The 17,345-nt window shown below is 52.5% G+C and overlaps 6 protein-coding genes across 6 annotated transcripts; 3 read left to right on the top strand and 3 right to left on the bottom strand.

The window, feature by feature from the left end:
• Positions 1–40: 40 nt before the first annotated feature.
• Positions 41–1,448, bottom strand: PV05_10547 (uncharacterized protein; the record flags this gene model as incomplete). The annotated part of the gene is made up of 4 exons (XM_013456995.1): positions 41–364; positions 458–1,189; positions 1,272–1,346; positions 1,401–1,448. 4 exons carry the CDS (start codon positions 1,446–1,448, stop codon positions 41–43), a joined length of 1,179 nt encoding a protein of 392 aa, XP_013312449.1.
• Positions 1,449–1,786: 338 nt separating this feature from the next.
• On the bottom strand, positions 1,787–4,483 carry PV05_10546 (translation elongation factor G; the record flags this gene model as incomplete). The annotated part of the gene is made up of 1 exon (XM_013456994.1): positions 1,787–4,483. The coding sequence occupies one exon, from the start codon at positions 4,481–4,483 to the stop codon at positions 1,787–1,789; it is 2,697 nt and encodes an 898-aa protein (XP_013312448.1).
• Positions 4,484–4,748: 265 nt separating this feature from the next.
• On the top strand, positions 4,749–6,835 carry PV05_10545 (uncharacterized protein). The gene is made up of 3 exons (XM_013456993.1): positions 4,749–5,231; positions 5,286–5,739; positions 5,790–6,835. The coding sequence occupies exons 1-3, from the start codon at positions 4,779–4,781 to the stop codon at positions 6,674–6,676; spliced, it is 1,794 nt and encodes a 597-aa protein (XP_013312447.1). The 5' UTR covers positions 4,749–4,778; the 3' UTR covers positions 6,677–6,835.
• On the bottom strand, positions 6,797–8,760 carry PV05_10544 (uncharacterized protein; the record flags this gene model as incomplete). The annotated part of the gene is made up of 1 exon (XM_013456992.1): positions 6,797–8,760. The coding sequence occupies one exon, from the start codon at positions 8,758–8,760 to the stop codon at positions 7,417–7,419; it is 1,344 nt and encodes a 447-aa protein (XP_013312446.1). The 3' UTR covers positions 6,797–7,416.
• A 1,239-nt stretch (positions 8,761–9,999) lies between these two features.
• PV05_10543 (uncharacterized protein) lies at positions 10,000–11,650 on the top strand (the record flags this gene model as incomplete). The annotated part of the gene is made up of 5 exons (XM_013456991.1): positions 10,000–10,188; positions 10,236–10,471; positions 10,523–10,696; positions 10,796–11,109; positions 11,160–11,650. The coding sequence occupies 5 exons, from the start codon at positions 10,000–10,002 to the stop codon at positions 11,648–11,650; spliced, it is 1,404 nt and encodes a 467-aa protein (XP_013312445.1).
• Positions 11,651–14,853: 3,203 nt separating this feature from the next.
• PV05_10542 (uncharacterized protein) lies at positions 14,854–16,480 on the top strand (the record flags this gene model as incomplete). Its single annotated transcript, XM_013456990.1, has 4 exons — positions 14,854–14,971; positions 15,027–15,226; positions 15,277–15,769; positions 15,822–16,480. 4 exons carry the CDS (start codon positions 14,854–14,856, stop codon positions 16,478–16,480), a joined length of 1,470 nt encoding a protein of 489 aa, XP_013312444.1.
• Between the last annotated feature and the right edge of the window lie 865 nt (positions 16,481–17,345).

Genomic DNA, 17,345 nt, shown 5'->3' with positions numbered 1-17,345 from the left:
GACCCGTTCATTCATGCCGATATGGGAGCGGCTCTTGTCTTCACCAGTCATCACCCCACCCATCATCCTTGGATTTCGTCTGCGATGAGGCCGGCGTCTTCTTCATGGCACTCGTGCCAATGCTGCTGTTCGACTTGGACGACGCCCCGGACGCGCCTGCACCGAAACTATCCCAGAAATCCTTGCGTTCTGGCTCACCGCCTCTCGCCGCGGCGGCAGCACTGGCCTTGTCGTCCTGGCCTTCGACGAACTTGTTGAATGACTCGGCCGCGCCTTTGGCGCCTGTTTGCAGACCCTTGCCCGCTGTCAGTGCGGCATTGCGTGCTTGTGCCGCGAAATCTGAACTTGCAAGCTGCCCACCCCACTAAATGTCAGTGCTGTTGCTTTTTTGCGCTTCAACGACCCAAACATGAGGGCTCAAATCGCCGGGGGGCTGGAGGCTGGAATGAATACGTACATTCTTAGCAGTTGGCTGGATATATGACTCGTGCACCAGCTTAGCCTGTTTGCCTACTGTCGCGCTGAACCAGCCGAACCCCTTGGTCAACGCGGCCACGGGGTCTTTCGAAAACTCATCGGCACTGGGGATACTACCACCCGACGAAGAGGACTGCTGCGTCTCGACCGGCGCGCTGCCAAAGCCGGCGTACTTGCCGCCCTGGCTCGGTGGCAGACCGTCTGGTCTTGAAGCATTCGCTTCCCCCATTTTGGCAAAGTACGCTTCGTTCTGCGCCTTCTGCTCTGCTGAGATGCCCGGCGGCCGGCCAGGCGCAGGCGAGGCCGTCCGACTGCCCGGACCGCTTGTTGGGTTGTTGGTGTTGTTGGTATTCCTCACTCCAGCCGGCGTGGCCGACCGACTCGCCTGCTTCTCCTTTATAGCTTGCCTCTCTTTCAGGAACGCCGCTTTATCGAAGTCCCTCTCCTCGACTTGCGCGGTCAGCCGCTCTTTCCACTCCTCGCCTATCTCGCAGTCGTAGCGCTCTTTGATGGTGCACTCGTCGAACGGAATGGGCGAAATCTTGTTGAAAAAGTTCTGCCACGCTCTGTTGCCGCCGTATTGCATGCGTAGGATCTCGGCTTGTTTGAAGGCGTCCATCGACACGGACCGGACAAAGGACACGTGCACGCCCAACCCGCGGTGTGTGCCGGCGCATTGGAGGCATATGAAGGTGGAAAATTTGGGAGAGGCCTGCAGAAAGATGAAAGCACGAAAATTAGATAGGTAGATCCCTCGAGAAAGGAGAGGGCCGGGTGTCGAGAACTCAACTCACCCATTGCGGTGAAGGGGCGCCGCAGTCGCAGCACCTGTCGTTGCCGGCGCCCTCCTTCTTGCTTATTTGTGCGAGCTAGACATGGTCAGTGAAACCACGCTTTCAAAGGGGACAGACGCTTCATCTTACTTTGCTCCTTGTCTCCGGGTCGACCTCCCACATCGCCTTGGACGTCATCTTGGCTACGGTGTATTTGAGGGTAGTGCGAAATGAGGGGTGCGAAAAGGGTGTTGATGTGCTCAGTGACTCAGCTCCTCCCGAGGAGTACCTCTCAGGATCGCATATTCGGGGGGATAATTGTGAAGTTTTCTCGCTATAAAAGGAATATCGATTTATACGTGGTAGTCTCGTGCGCAAAATGGATATAAAGCGATGTTGGAGATGTTTGTTGGTACAGTCTAGATAAAGTCACTCCGTACTCCGTACAGTCCAAGCGTTCTGGCCCCGTCAACCACTACCCTCCACACTGACACCGGCAGGTCCTCAACTCAAATGATGGGACACCTCACACTTGTTCATATGGCACCGCCACGTAATTCTGCAATCAGTGCTTTTTCGCGAGGACCTGTTATCCTCTCGAACCGGTCTACGCTCATGACGAAAGTGCCTCGACCGCCAGTCATGCTCCGCAGGTGCTTCAGATACCCTACCATCTCTTTCAGGGGCACTTTCGCCTTCACACTCCTCTGAATGTTCACCTGATCGTGCTGCTCTCCTGATATCGAGGATCCGGACTCAAAGGGATCTTTGGGGGCATAGATCTTGCTCACATCGATCTTTTGAGGACCATGTCCTTCACGGGAGTTTTCTTCTTCATGATCTCCCAGAGACACAATCTGTCCTCCGCGACTCGACGAGATGTCCTGAATCACACTGCCGAGGCTGGCTTCATCAACGCTGATATCGACGTTCATGACAGGTTCCATGAGAAAGCAGGGACTCGATTTGGTCGCATCTCTGAATGCAGCTATCGTGGCAAGCCGAGCTGCAGATGTGAGCGATGAGTATGTCGTCTCAGAGCCAAAGATATGCTCTTCAGGTACTAGAGTCAGCGTGACTCTCGTGTCCCTCATGGGATACGAGTAGGAAGGCCCACGGCTTAAAGCTGCGAGAGCGCCATTAACATATGCTGACTGCATTTCTCTAAGATTGAGATGTGGTGGCAACGACACATTGTCCGAATTGATAGGCCGGCCTTTTCTGTCCAGGGTTGGCGTCTCGATTACGATAAGATTTCCGTCCTGTTCGTAGCTGAAGACATCATCACCCACGCCACTGCTAATGTCATCAGTGTCCTGCAGTGGCTGCACGACTGCTGTGCATCCTCCTTTGCCCTTCGTAGCCGCGCGATCTCCCTCCAGTGTTTTCGTGATTGACTTCGAAGCCTGAGGTAGTGTTTCGCGATATCCAATGGCGATCTTACCCATATTGGCTTTGGCTTTGAGCTCGTTGACTAGCCTGTCTTGAGCAATCTCAAGATGTAGTTCTCCCATACCGCTGATTTGAGTCTGACCAGTATCTTCGTCCTGGGTGACTTGCAAGCTGGGATCTTCTCGCAGTAATAGCGCAAGCTTTTCGTGCATGTCTTTCTCCTCCCTCAGACTGTTGGGTTCAATGGCAGCAAAGAAGACTGGAGGGGGCACCTTGATGGGTCTCAGCTGGAGTTTGTTCAATGGCTCTGGAGGGGTGGCTTTGTTGCCCGTGTAAGAGATGAGTGTGTCGCCCGTTCGAGCATATTTCGAACCTGCAATCACCCCAATCTCGCCAGCCCTCAGGGTTTGGACAGGCACAGATTCTGATGCGTACATTCGCAATAAAGTCGTTGCTCGCTCGGAGTTCTGCAGGTTGGTGTTGTACAAGAGTGCGTTGCGGTCAATGGACCCCGAATAGACTCGGATGTAGACGAGGACGCCCTTACGTGGGTCGTTTACGACTTTGAATGCCAATGCACAGCCTTGTAGAGTGTTCGCTATCGCGGACGGCGGCGACGGTGGTCCCTTCCTTTTTGCTTTTGTGCTGTTATCGTTCTGCAGTGACAGGTCACCTTTGATCAGTTGAGAAAGACCGCCGTAGCTAGAGCCCAGACTGATTTCGGGATCAGGGCGTTCGACTGGACTCGGTAACAGATTGCTGATCGCGTCCAGCAGCGGTTGCACTCCGATGTTGCGGAAACTTGCTCCAGCAAAGACTGGAATGATGCTGCAATTTTCGGCGAGGAGACGACGACGCAGACTTTGTAGGATTTGGGCAGGAGTGACGTTCAAATGGTCCTCTTCTGCCTCGAAGAAAGCTTCTACAAGCTGATCATCATGTTCACTCAGAAGTTCAACGAGAGCAACCCTGGCTCGGTGCAATTCCGTGGCAAGGTCTGGATACTCACGTTCCAACTCCGATAGTGGCAGACGTCGAACGACCTTTCCATCCCCGCCCGGCTCATACAGATGACCCTCGAGGTTGATGACATCGCCTACGCCTGTGAAGCGTCCCTTGCCACCTTCGAACCAGGGTATTTGACACACCGCTGGCCAGCCAGATAGTCGCGAGCCTATCTCGCGTACAGTCCGTCCAAAGGCAGCACCGTCGCGGTCAAGCTTGTTCACGTACGCTATGCGGGGGATTTTCCATTCCCCAGCCTGAGCCCATACTTGCTCTGTCTGTGCTTCAACACCAGCAACTCCATCGAGAATACAAACTGCGCCATCCAAGATGCGTAAGGACCGTCGCACTTCAAATGTGAAGTCGGCATGTCCCGGAGTGTCAATTAGATTGATGTTGTGAGGAAATTGACATCTTGGTTGAGTGTCACTCCCTATGTCGAAATCCTGAGAGATCTCGGCTGCTTGTTTGTCACCAACCGGAGGCCACTCGAAAGTAATAGCCGCCGATTGAATGGTGATCCCTCTAGCTCGCTCGGCGGGGAGGAAATCAGTCACGGTTGATCCTTCGTCAACGTCTCCAATTCGTCGAGTGTGACCACTATAGTATAGCATGCGCTCAGTGGTGGTCGTTTTACCGGCATCGATGTGAGCTATAATGCCAATGTTTCGTGTTCGGAGAGCATCTTGAGAAGATGCTGATGCGGGAGCTAGATGGCGACATGATGATGAGATGTTCCTTGGCCGTACAAGTGATAGCCTAGGCGAGATTATGTGAGGTCGAATAGAACGGATTAGAGCAGAGTGTGCAGGAACTCGGCCATAGATGACTACCATTCCCCCAGTCGCAAGAACAACCCAATTGAACGATACTTAGAGGTATGACACACAACACAGAGCAGACAAAGGGCTTGTAATGAGCGACTGAAACAATTGATACCAGATATCAACCTGGAATGGACGAAAACTCAGCGGCGAAGCGGTTCTTGAAAGAGAGCTCGTGATGGCTCGTTCCAGCCAATCGTGACCGGTGCCGGAGATACTGGACTCCGTCTCCCCGCTCAACTCTTCGATTTGTCCATTCTGGAGTCTGTAGCGTTCACATCTTTGCGCTACAACTACAGACATTACAATGGACTATTCAGTTGTCTCCTCGGAAGCTGATGCTCTCCATGGTGCGTCTCCTTGGGGCTCGTCATCCCCTCGCGCAGACAGAGCCTTTCCCAACGCTGCAGCTTCTCCCGAATCGCCTGCTCCCTTCCGAGGCCATTCCCACAATCAATCGCAAGATAGCATTCCAGACTCTCCTTACCTACCCGCCGGTGTGGCTGCTACGACTACGGCAGAATCCCCAGATCCACAGCCCACGCCAGGATCACCGGATAGAGCGCAGTCTGTTTCACAGGATGGTCAGGCGCCAGCATCAGGTCAACAACCGGCTGGTCAAGCTCAACCGCGGCCTCAGGCGGCCAGATATCACGGCACAAAGCCACAAAGACCTGTACCTCAGTATAGACTGCAAGCAAAAGTGACAGCTCTTGAAAGGACAGGCCGCAAAGACCCAGTCATCCGATTTGACGTCTATGTCCGTTTCCCTCGCCTGCGCTCTAGCAGAACTTCGTGCTGACAGCTTTACAAGACCAATTTACCCAGATTCCGAACCACCCAATTCCGTGATGTCCGCCGAACACACTCAGAGTTCGTCAAGCTGGCCGACCATCTAATATCTGCCAACCCCGAAGCCCTTGTGCCCGCTGTCCCTCCCAGCATAACTTCGGCGGGCGCAGGAACCGATGAAGATGAAGTTCGAGTCAAGAATTCTATACAGAGATGGTTGAACTGTGTCTGCAGTAACGACGTGCTGATGCGTGATGAAGAGATGGTGTTCTTTGTCGAAAGTGACTTTGGATACTCGCCTGTCGTGAGGATGAAGCAGCCCGCCACAGGCGTGCGTCGGAAGGTCTTGAAGCAGTTTGCGCCCCCGCCAGATGATACACCTGAACTCCATGAAGCCAGGCCGGTGGTTAAGATGTTCTATCTCGGGTCGCTCGATACAAGCCAGAAGCTCGAGAAGGTCGTGAAATCAAGGAGATGTAGGTCCCCCTTCCCGCAACTCTAGGTGTAATCTGCTGACAACATTCAGCTCTCGGTCTTGCAGAATCGTCCTTGGGCGAGAAGCTCGGCCAGATGCATGTCCAAGAGACCCACGCAGGTCTGTCAACGGCATACCGCAAACTTGGCCGTATCATCCAAACTTGCGGCGACTACCACGCAGCACAAGGGACCGCAGAAGCCACCACGCTCGGCGACTCGCTAGCCTATCATTCCTCAGACGCCTTCATTGTTAAGGAAACCCTGACGAATCGGCACATCCTTCTGCGCGAGCTCGTGCAGGCCGAAGCGTCCCGGCGCAGCAAAGAGAATGCCGTCCAACGCCTCAAGAGTAGCTCGAACGTTCGCAGGGACAAAGTCGACGAAGCCATCTCCTCGCTCGACGAGGCCATGAGCCAGGAGAACTACCTGCGTTCCAAATCCCAGCGCGTCACGGCGAACCTGTTGATGGAGAAGCGACGCTGGTTCGACCGCACGAGCAACGAATTCATGTTCAGCCTCAGAGAGTATGTGCTGCGCCAGATCGAAGCGGAGCGCCGTACCCTCGCGACCCTGGAGAGCGTCAGGCCGGACGTCCGCGCGATCGACGCAAGTGGCGGGCTGAGCAGGCTTGGACGAGAGAGTCACCCCGTTGTCAGAAGGGTCAGTATGGCCAGCAGCCAGGGCGCCAAGGGCGATGCCTGGAGCGGCGTGCCGCGCAGCAGGGACGCCATGACTAGGAGTCTGAGTGGCAGTTTCGGCCCGGGCAGCATTCCCGAGATCGATGAGAATGGCACCGATGGACAGGGTCAGGCTGGTGGTGCCGCCGCGGCTGGTAGGCCTAGGAGTGCTACAGGCGCCAGTCTGAAGGAGGACGAGGATGATGATCGTGTCGATGCGAGAAATGCGGCGAGTCGGTTGGCGCAGAGCACGTTCTGAATCTACTTCGACTTCCCTTCATATTGTTCATACCTAGGTAGGCTTAGCCATGAAATATCTCACGAACGAACGAACGAACGGGTCAGCGAGCAGAGAACCATATGATATGATAAAACCACTTAGTATTAGGGGGGAGTATTTACTTTTTGTCTGTCTTTCTGTCTCCGTGTCTGTCGGTGCTGTGTTCCGTCGTCTGATTATGATTATCCAAGCTCACACTCAAGTTTCAGCTATAACTGTTCTTGAAATGTAGCCGGCTCCCATCTCTCCCATCTCTCAGCTCGTAGGGCGGTCATCTCAGTCGCAATCTTTCTCTCCACATTTTTGGGCCGTCAGCTCCATCCAATCGGGACTGCTGTAAATCTGACGAAGCGCATCCGAGTATGACATGAATTGTAAAAGACTTTTCGTGTTGTTTCGGGGGAAACATTTTCTTGCGAACCCCTTGATTGTTACAGGGGTTGACAAGGTTCGTCTGGGAACATTAGGGGAAGAACAAGTAAAGAGCGGTCGTTTTCGCAGAGAGCACTGTACATCGACATAGGGTGACCGTGTTTGTTGCTGGGTTGAGTTTTGGTGTTTGGTTTTTGGCAGTCTGGATCATTTCATTTCAGCTGCATTCCTCATTCAGACTCAGTCGCCGATGGCGTAGTCCTGGAGACCTTGATCACGCAAATCCGACTCTTTTTTTGAGTTTGGCACCTCCTCTGATATCTTTGTGCAAGTGGGTGATGGTATGTTCAAAAGCCTGGTCCAAGGTTTCTCAATACGTTCTTCAGCTTTTCACCTGCAGCTTCGTTGGCCGCACCTGTGAAGCGGGTATCTGGTGCATAAGGCGTCGCATTAGGATTGTATGCGGATGTACCGACGTTGTTGCCATAGCCATGCCCATTCATGCTCATGTTCATGTTCATCGGCTGTCGCTGATCTCCGTTCATGGGTCTTGGGTTTGCATTATCGGCAGGGCTAGCTCGACGGCTTCCGACTGCGCCCCAGGGAGACTGAAATGGTGCGAGACCAGGAGCGGGAGACCGTCCTGGGATATACACGGTGTCAGTATTGGCAAATTGCAGCTTCTTGATCGTGGCGTGGAGGATTTCGCGCTCGTGTAGAAGATTGGCTCGTTCGGTAGACATGGTTTCAGATTGAGACTGCAGCTGGGTCTTTTCCTTCTTGAGTGACTCGATAACTTCGACAAGAGTTGCCTTTTCATGCTGGGTCTGCTGGACCAAGGTGCGCAGGAAGTCATTGTCAGATCTGAGCTGAGCGACTTGGCCGATTTCCATGGAGGCAGGGGTAGCTGGGCGGCTGCTGGAGCGGTCTCCACCAAAAGGTGAAGGAGAGACTGGTCGAGAGGAGTCTGCGACGCTTGAAGAACCAGTGCCGGTGCCGTGGGTATGGTTGAAAGACGACAATGAGGTACTGGAGCGGTGGTGTATTCCCAATTTGTTCAGTTCACGTTCGAGTGACTTGCCAGCTTTGGCCGGCTCGCCTGGAACGACTTGCCTAGGAGCAGAAGTATGATGGCCAGTGTCGTAGTGAGAATAGAGACATTCGTCGTCAGAAAAGCGGCAGTGGCCCTTCTCCCACCACCAGAAGCAGGTCAAATGTTTGACTGAGCGGCGGCTGTGGCTGTGGCTGTTGGGTGTTTTTGGGCCATCTTCGCTGGAGTGAGGAGATGGTGAGGGTTCGCGGGAGTGAGGTTGAGTGCGTGATTGGGCCCTGACTTTCTCTTCAGATTCTTCTTCTCCCTGAGGGTTACGGACGACAATAGGGACAGAAGAAGACCGAGATTCACCTCTCTTGCGACCTTCTGGCTCGCTTGTGCGAGAACGGCGAGAGGGAGTTTCTTGCATGGGTGGTGAAGTTGGAGCAGAGGTTGAATTTGAATATGCCGGAAAGGATTGCTGTAGAGGGCTGCGGGCGATGGGATTGCTGCTATGTCGAGTAGATGTCGACCAAGGGTGACCACGGTGGTGAGGTTGAAGTCTCGACGAGGCCGCCATCGAGTAGGAAGGAGAGCAAATATGTTTCTGTTGCAATGGCGCCAAAGATGACTCTCTTGAGGGAGGACGGTCCGACATGATGCGGAAAGTCAGACGATGTGGGATGGTGATTGCTGGTGGAGAAGGGCAAGTGAGAAGCTGAAGAGGCGCGATATAATTTGGCGGTGTAGAGATGTAGAGGGCGGTTGAGAAGGTGAGTTATAATTCAAGTGAGGGATGTGTGAGGCAGAAAGAATTGAAGGCCCAAAAGCTGGCAAGAGACAAGTGAAGAAGTGAAGTTTGTAAGTGTCGTACGTACTTGTTTGCTTCTAGAGCCTTTTTGCTCTGTCCTTGTCTCGACCGACTGTCATTGCCATTTCTTCCTATTAATCTTCATTCTTTCCCGCCTTCCACTTCTCGATCTTTTCATCGTAACCAGGACTGAATCCCTCCCATCTCCCTGCAGAATCGTCTGGAAGGACAAACCATGGTGCCTTGTCCTTCAGGAAGATGTGAACTTGGATTCCGGGCAGAGGCGGATCAGCTTCAACCACAGTCCCCATACAGATCCCGATCCGATCATTCTCAAAGTGATATACCATGCTTATGCTTGAGCCGCATTGCTTGCAGTGTCCTCGCTGAGCAATATCACTGCACGTCCACGTGTCCGGTTGTTGTGTCCATTCAAGTTGTGAGGCTGCGAAGTCTACAAAGGCCAGAAATGGACCACCAGAAAGTCTTTGGCAAGTCCCGCAATGGCAGCCGTTCACTGCGAGAGGCTGAGCTTGAGTTTGATACCGAATGCGCCCGCATGCGCAACTACCTTTGATCATGATGGAATACGATGGCCCGATACTGCCGTATCAATTGGAATGAGGGGAGGTTGACAAGTGGAGGCTAGAGGTGAGGATGTTTCTTCCCGATGCCGATACAACACCAGAGGCTAATGTCAATCTTATATGTCCCGAACTGTACTGTCTTTGTACTGGATTGTTGAGCAGGTGATATGAGGAGTGTGCTGACGTTCCGTTAGATTGGTTGTAGCGAGGCGAAGCGAAGAGGAAGCGAGCGATCCCTTGGCAAATGACATCTTTTCTTTCTCAACCTTTGTTCTTTTGCCTACTTGGTATTCTTCACGTCACTGTGACATACCTAGGTAGGTATACAGCAATGTCGTTATTTTGATCAGGATGGTACAACGTCTTCTCCAACCACACAGTATGGACTTCACTCACAAAGGTCTCTAGTAGAATCACTGAATGAGTCGCGAGTATATATACTTAAGCGAGGTCCAGACAGTAAGCCATTTGTCATGATGCAGATTCGCAAACTCCCAACATGCGGTTACTCACTTTCTGTGCTTGCCTTGCTTTATTGTGCACCACTACCGTGAACTCAGAGACGCATTTTGGAGATGTCAGACGTAGATCCATCAAGAGGCTATCCAATGCCAGCAATGGAACGCCTGTCATTAATGTTGATCAAAATCCCACTGGAGTGCTCAACGCAACAGCCTGGTCTTTGATCGTGAGTGCTCAATCCATCTACGAGGTGGAGAGACTGAAGCTTGGAAGTATACATATCCGCTGGCGATATTCGCGAGCTGGGCTGGTGGTGTCCTTCGTAATCATACTGTCAACACCATCTTCCACCAGACCAATCTAGCTTCGCCAGGAGATCCAGGCGTCATCAAGCCTAATGTCGATACACTGTACTCCCGAGTCGTGCTTGATTTGTCCAAGAGTGACGTCGTGCTCACCGTGCCCAACATTACTGATGGAAGATACTGGGTCTATCCGGTCTACGATCCGTAGGCTACTAGTTCTAGAACGTCAATACCTAGCTACTGACAAAGGTTCAGATTTGGCAACAACCAGGCCGAAACCGGCGTCGTCAATGGTAACAAGGCAGGGAATTATTTGATCAGGCGGGCTGACGACGTCTTCGTGCCACCGGGGTACAGCAACGATACACGCACCTTCAACTCATCCGCCTATCAGGGTGTTGTCAACCTTCCAGGATCTTGCGGCACCCTGTTCATCCGTCTCCTTCTTCTTCATAACACGACAGAAGACCTTTAATGCCGTCCACACCTACCAGAATGCCTCCAAGTTGACCCAGATCGCCCGTGCAGCACCCTTACAGGCCAACACCAAACCTGCCCCATCCCTCCAACCACTGGCCCTCAACAACTCTCTTCTTGGCATACAAGGCGCCCTTCTCAGCAACTCCAGTTCGCAGCTCGCATCATCCCCTATACTCAACCGCAAATCTACTCCGAACGGTACCGCGTTGCGTCCATCCTGTCCTCTGCCGGTCTCTATGACGGTCACTACCAACCACCTGCGAACCTTAATCTCACGCTGGCGGCCGTCATAGCCAACGCCTCAATCACAGCGGACGTCGAGAACCCCTCCATATTCGTTCACAGGGCAATGACTGGCAGCTGTCGGTGCCTTCATATCAAGGCAACTTCGGAACGCACTACGCTTCGGCAGTTTATGTTGCTCTAGCAGGCTACCAGCGGCAGACCGTCCGTCAAACATTATATCCAGGCTACAAATCTCTCGGCTTTACATCTCAATTCCAACTTGAGCCCAACCAGTCTCTTCTCGTCACGTTTTCCGGCAAGCCAAAGCTCCAAAGCTCAGGCTTCTGGTCTCTCACTGTCTATGGTGCAGATCAATACCTTATTGCGAACGAGCTTAATCGCTTTGAGGTTGGCGACCGTACTTACAATCTCACCTATCCATACGGCGATAACATCTACGGGCCGAACGCAAACAGCAGTAGGGATGGATGCTTCCAGATCCTTGTTCAACCAGCCAATATGCGACCACCCGCGAATTGGACAAACAATTGGCTGCCAACGAACAAAACTTTCAGTTGGATCACGAGGTGGTATGTTCCGGACGCGGCAACGACGAATGGATCCTACGTATCCAAAGGTGGTGAATGTGACCGCCATCAGGGCCTAGGTATGAAGTAGATAAGCTGAGCCCAGAGACAGCAGGATTGCTGAATACTTTCGTCCGTATCGCAAATCACAAGGTCCGTAGTATTATAGATGGTGCAAAGGAGACGACTGGTCTGATGTCCTTGGTTGTTGTACCGATGAGGGTGATGAGAGACGAGATTGAGGTTAATGGATGGAGAAGGGAAGAGCAACTGATTTGATGCCCGCAACCTGCATATCAGGACATTCGGTCTGGAAGCAATTGCAGGGTGTTCCTTGACGTTTGGTATCAAATATGACAAGTGCCCAATCATCCTACAGTCAGGACAAGGGGGAGGAGGTGTCACATGTTGTTGACTTGACAAAAGGCCAGACCAGACCAGGACACTACCGAGGACGGAAACCGAGACGGAGACTCGGCTCCCTATCTGCGACGACTGTATCCGCCGGCGCATATGCAGATGTTCAATGTTTCATGGGCATTTGGCGACAGCCGTTGCTCTTCGCATAGCCTAAGTCGACCACATTGAGAAAAGATTGGCGGCGGCACGCGGCGGGCATCGCCGAGGAAATCCATCATCTCGCCTCACGTACGAGTGCCCTGGTTGTGTTTGGGTACGCTACCTAGAGCTTTCTTTCCTTTTCGGGCGTCTTGAGATAACAACACCTTCTGATCATGGGTAGCGCAATACCTTGGACGTGGGAGATGCATATTTCCGGTTTCACAAGCGGAGGCCGGGTTGTCAGCAACCGGATAATTCATTGTTTACGAGCAGTGTCCGTCTTGTGCAACAACAGGCCTAGTTACTAGTCGTCGCATCTCTGGGATCTTCCCGATCCCTGCATCGCAAGCCAAGTCCTCTTCACGGGACCCGGTAACATGGAAGTGGCGTTGCCTGAAAACGTGGGATATGTCGGCAATGATATGTCGGTAGAGGTTTAGTATGGTTGAAGGTGTGGGAGGTGGACAGGCTCTCAACGTGAGGCTGGGGCCATTCGTATCACATGGACAATGATTGACCAAGTCGAGAATGGCGCTGGGGGGAGGTGTGTAACCTTGAAACCGTTGAGATGCAGTGGTTCTGTTGGAATAGAATAGAAGTTGCCTATGACATACGAGTTACAGTGCACGTTACTCATGTGGTTACTCATGTGGTGGAGGGCAAGTGAAATTGCTTGATTGACTCCGGGCAGGAGTCGACGTTAATTGCTCACCTCGAACGGGTACCTAGGTACTTACCTTAGGTACTTAGGTACCTAAGTACTTGCCCAATAGTGCCTAGATGGGAAATAGAGCACATAGAGATACCCAACTGGGGGACCCGGCCACACACACAGTGGGTGCGCAGTACTCCGTATCTCTCTTGCAATTCTGGTGCAGCAACGTGAGCAACTCATGTGTTATGCTCACTTTACGCACACCACGTCTTCGAGACCGCCAGCATTCATGGCGCCGAGATCCAAGCCTGGCCTCGATGTTTCGAGTGCATCGCCCACTATCGCCTTTGCTTACCTAGGTACCTAGTAGGGTACCTTAGTGAGCCCAAATTCTTGGAAGTTTCCCTCATGGTCGGCAGGTCGATCTACGAGACAGATCTCAACCCTTCTAGTTAATGTTCTCGACTTTTCTGGTCGCTCGGGCGGTCGGTTCCACCTTTTTTTGTTCATCCCTGTTCCCTGTTTCCACCAACAACATGAGGTACTCGCTTCTCTCGCCTTTGCTTGCTTCTTTTCAAACACATACCTAATGAGCGGTGAGCATTTCTGAGCCTCCTAGCCCCGATGGCTATCCTTGCTCGTTTGTATATCCGACTTACAACAATCAAGCTGTCGACAGAATCATTTCTCCCCACGCTCACTGCTGGTTTCTGCCGACGGGAGAGTACCTAGGTAGACCTCCACGCTGATAGCTTCAGAGTCCATGATGGCATCACACAATGATGAAGATTGAGAAGTCCCAATACTCCACTTATTCCCTGACTACTTCTCTCCCGTCGAGCCTTGAATTCCATATAGCATCGCCATCCAATCGAGCTAAGCTGCTACCCGGTCCTGTCATCAGTCTCTCGTTGTATCAGATACTCCATCTTCCACCTCGTGATCCAATGATACTGTCCATGTCACCTCCCCCCACTCCTTTTCTGGGTCTCTTTTTTCATCCACGAAGTCTCCATCTCACGAATGACCAAGGCGGATCGTGGCTATGACATTGTCTAGCCTTGTCACATCATTCCAGGCCTTCGCTTACCCCGTCCACAGAACCCCCTCGGTCTCTTTGATGTGCGAAAAAAAAGAGTGAAGACATTTTCCCACTGCGACTCTATTGATCCCCTGCTACTTCAGTCCTGCAACACGACGTTGTGTACCTGCATTGGCTCTGCCATCATCCGCTTCCACCCTGTCTACCTCGGGCCTCGTCTCTGGTCGGCTGACTGCCCTTTCATCCACTCAAACTCCTTCCAACGCTCACTCCTCTCCTCTTCCCGGATTCTATTTCTATTCCTTGACCTCGTTGGGTCCAAACCTCTCGTCTTCCGTGCACGACAATTGCCAGCGCATGTTTCGCCAGAGCCAGCAGGTCTCCCGGGTATGCCAGTCGATTCCTCTCAGTCCTCCCCTTGCGACTACACCACAAGTCGCATCCCATTTATCTCTGACCGCAGCCCCTAGCCGAAGGGCGGAAAGCTTGGAGTCAGACTTCCGGTTCTACCCAACGGCCGTCTTCCGCGCACTTTGTTGACTGGTCACCGTCCGTTTAGGCATTCGTGGCGGATCCTGTCTATCCATTCCACAAGCCCTCCAGAACCCGTGAGAGAAATCATCCAAGCGGTCACTTGTCCACGGCAGCAGCCATTGCCAGCTCATTTCCACCGATCCGAGCCAGTTTTCGTATTCCAGCCACGCTACCGACAACTTGATCAAGGTCATTTGCCACTAGAGGAGTAAAATATCCCACTTGTTGTTCATCCATAATACAAATTCGCCCTCACCGACCTTTGGTACAAGCCTGGGTTGTTTCCTTCACTTCACCTCGCACCTGCTGCGGCAGGCAAACTGCGTCGCTGCTGCCCGCCTTCTTCACCTGTCCACCTCTCTTGCCGGACATTGTCACCACCATCGCTTGCTGCCAATGCAGGTAACTCAAGGACATGTGGTCGCCATTCTGTTCTGTTGCGGTTGAAATTCGGAATTTTGGAGCTGGAGGAGGAACACCTTACTAGTAATTGTCGCATGTCATGACAGCCATTCTACCGCAAGGACTCATCAACACTACTGCAGCCGTCGATCAGAATGTCTTTGGCAATATCGATACCTTTGCCGAGAACACCGATACACTGCGCCAGTTCTGGAGACGTGAGTGGACCCGGCGTTACATATGGATACACACAGCCGCTGACTTGAGCCTCAGACTTCGCCGTCCAAAGTGATCTCTCGGCAGATGATGCGTGCACAAGATCCCGAAACCTCTTTTGGAGGGTTTGGAGCAATCCAGAGCTTGCTCGCAACTTGAAAACTCCTCGTCTAATGCAGCTTTGGCGTCGGTGCAGCCAGGGTTTCGATCTGACTCCGATTGGAGAACTTCATCTGCCTTGCGCAACCCAGTCACAGGTACGTTCCCCGGCTGGTTCTGCTCCTTCTTCACTAATATGCTGCATCAGGATGTCACAAGACAGCCTCAGCTACTATCGGCTGAGGAGCCTCAACCAAGTGCGGAGACAAGTTTACCAACAGATCGAAACATCCCACAGGGACTGGAAGGGTTTCCATCTTTGACTCAAGAGACACGAGAGGTGCAATACACCCTGCCAACTCTGCGGGCTTCCGGGCCAGGTCAACAATCCGAGCGAACTTCAGGCTCTACCTCAAATACCACGTCCGGCTCGTCCTCAAGGCCTGTCTTGAGCAGGACCACTAGTGGTGGTCGCTCGAGGATCCCTGTCGTAGCAACCGCGGGGAGGGCTAGAACGAGGCCACAATTAGGTCGACGCAAGTCGAGTTCACACAGGACATCCACCGCTCCCAATGCTCCAAGGTCACCTCTAGCCCCTCCGGACACGCCACGAAGAGATCTCGCTTCGCAGAACGTGACCACCCCTAGCGAGAGTCGTGCAAGTACAAGACGTCCACCACCGGGTTTGCCAGATCCTTTGCGTAAGTTTTTCTTCCCGTACTTTAGTTCTATTCTGACCATTCCTTGCATTAGACGCAACAAGTGCAGCGAATTTTATGTTGCCGACTGCTTCTTCCTGGCAAAGCGTCGATTCAAGGACAGCGACGCCTCCCCTGGCAACCACTGCACCTGCACAAGGTTCTTCAGATTTGGTCGAACGCGATTTCCGTGGCAAGTTTGTCGAGGCTCGGAAGAGGTTGTCCAGCTTCACCAATCTTCCAGCTCTTAGTCGGATGTCAAAGACTAAAAGTGTGGTTCGCTTTGCCGATGACTCCCCCCAAGACGACGATAAGGGGAAAGGCAAGGAGGCACCAAGCAAATTCCCTGGCGAGAATGTTGACCCTTCAGCATTGCAACCAAGTATGCCAGGATCATCATCTGCTAGTGACGATGAGGAGTCTTCCGATGATGCGGTGGAACTTCCTAGGACGAAGAGCCAATTGAGTCTTCTGATTAAGCATAAGAGAGAAGAAACAGGAAGTTTGGATCTTGGTCCCGAAGCAAGGTCCGGAGAAACGAGCGGGAAGTCAAAGGAGAAGGATAAAGCCAAATCCAAAGAGGAAGACTTGTTGTCCATGGGACGGAGGAATGGAGTGACCAAGGCGGGAGGAGTCCAAGTCCCGGCATCCCAGAGAGTTACAGGAGATGATCCAGGACGCTTTTCCCCTTCGAGTCCCGAGCCGTTATTCTAAACCACCGAGGCGAGCGCATTGTCGGGTTGAACGGTGCATTTGTATCATGACATGAAGTTACGACGAAACGGCCGAACCACTTGTACCATACAGTACCTATACCGGTGTTTGAGAGGGCACTCTCTTGCTGAAGTATACATACGCTTGAATAAGCACAGGCGTTGAGAGAGGAGCCCAAGACCGGGAATATGATCAGGAACACGATAAACTTAGAGAACAGAACAGCATAGCTGCTTGCAGCAATACGTACCTCATGCCATCAAACAACTGCATCAAAGTCCTCCATGGTCCTACTGACGCGTGAATGGCGTGGGTAGTCTTCGGGACGTGTTGATTGGCCAAAAGATAAAGTGGTTTCCAAACACGTGATGAGAATGGAGTCATGGCAAAGACTTGCTCTGACCCTCCAAACAATTCACCACTCAATCAATACCTGGTAATCATCCGCCAAACGAGACCGTATTTTCTGCTCCAATTTCGATGCACAAACAAACGAGTTGTGACCTCTGAAGTAACCTGGCACTCGACCTGGTATGGCTTGCATTACCTTATCGATCAACAACATCTGTCGGCACCATTTATGCAGGGTCCCGAACATGACCTTGGAGTCATTTCTTGAGTTGAGGGGAAATCGAAATCTCCCAGCCCGGCGATATTCATGTCCGCCGCCCAAAGCCCGCTTTTTGCCTTTCCTTCAGCCAATGGAAACACTGGCCACTGCAATCGGTCTTTCGGTCGAAGCAGCGAAAGACACAAGCGCAGTCACTCGTTGCAGTCTCATCTGCTGCACAAGAGAGCACACACCTTTTCTCCTCTTTTTCTCGCTGTCTTCTGTTCTTTACACGACGACGTTGTCAGAAATGTG

The sequence above is a fragment of the Exophiala xenobiotica genome (genome assembly GCF_000835505.1).
Source record: "Exophiala xenobiotica strain CBS 118157 unplaced genomic scaffold supercont1.6, whole genome shotgun sequence".
NCBI lineage: Eukaryota > Fungi > Ascomycota > Eurotiomycetes > Chaetothyriales > Herpotrichiellaceae > Exophiala > Exophiala xenobiotica.
The sequence above is the reverse complement of the archived record's forward strand: the minus strand, read 5'-3'. Positions and strand labels throughout refer to the sequence as shown.

Excerpts from the sequence above, each read along its gene's own strand:
- PV05_10545 (XM_013456993.1), top strand. The coding sequence starts at position 4,779 with ATGGACTATTCAGTTGTCTCCTCGGAAGCTGATGCTCTCCATGGTGCG. Across the intron at positions 5,232-5,285 it reads TCATCCGATTTGACGTCTAT|ACCAATTTACCCAGATTCCG; the intron begins GTCCGTTTCCCT and ends CAGCTTTACAAG. Across the intron at positions 5,740-5,789 it reads GGTCGTGAAATCAAGGAGAT|CTCTCGGTCTTGCAGAATCG; the intron begins GTAGGTCCCCCT and ends GACAACATTCAG.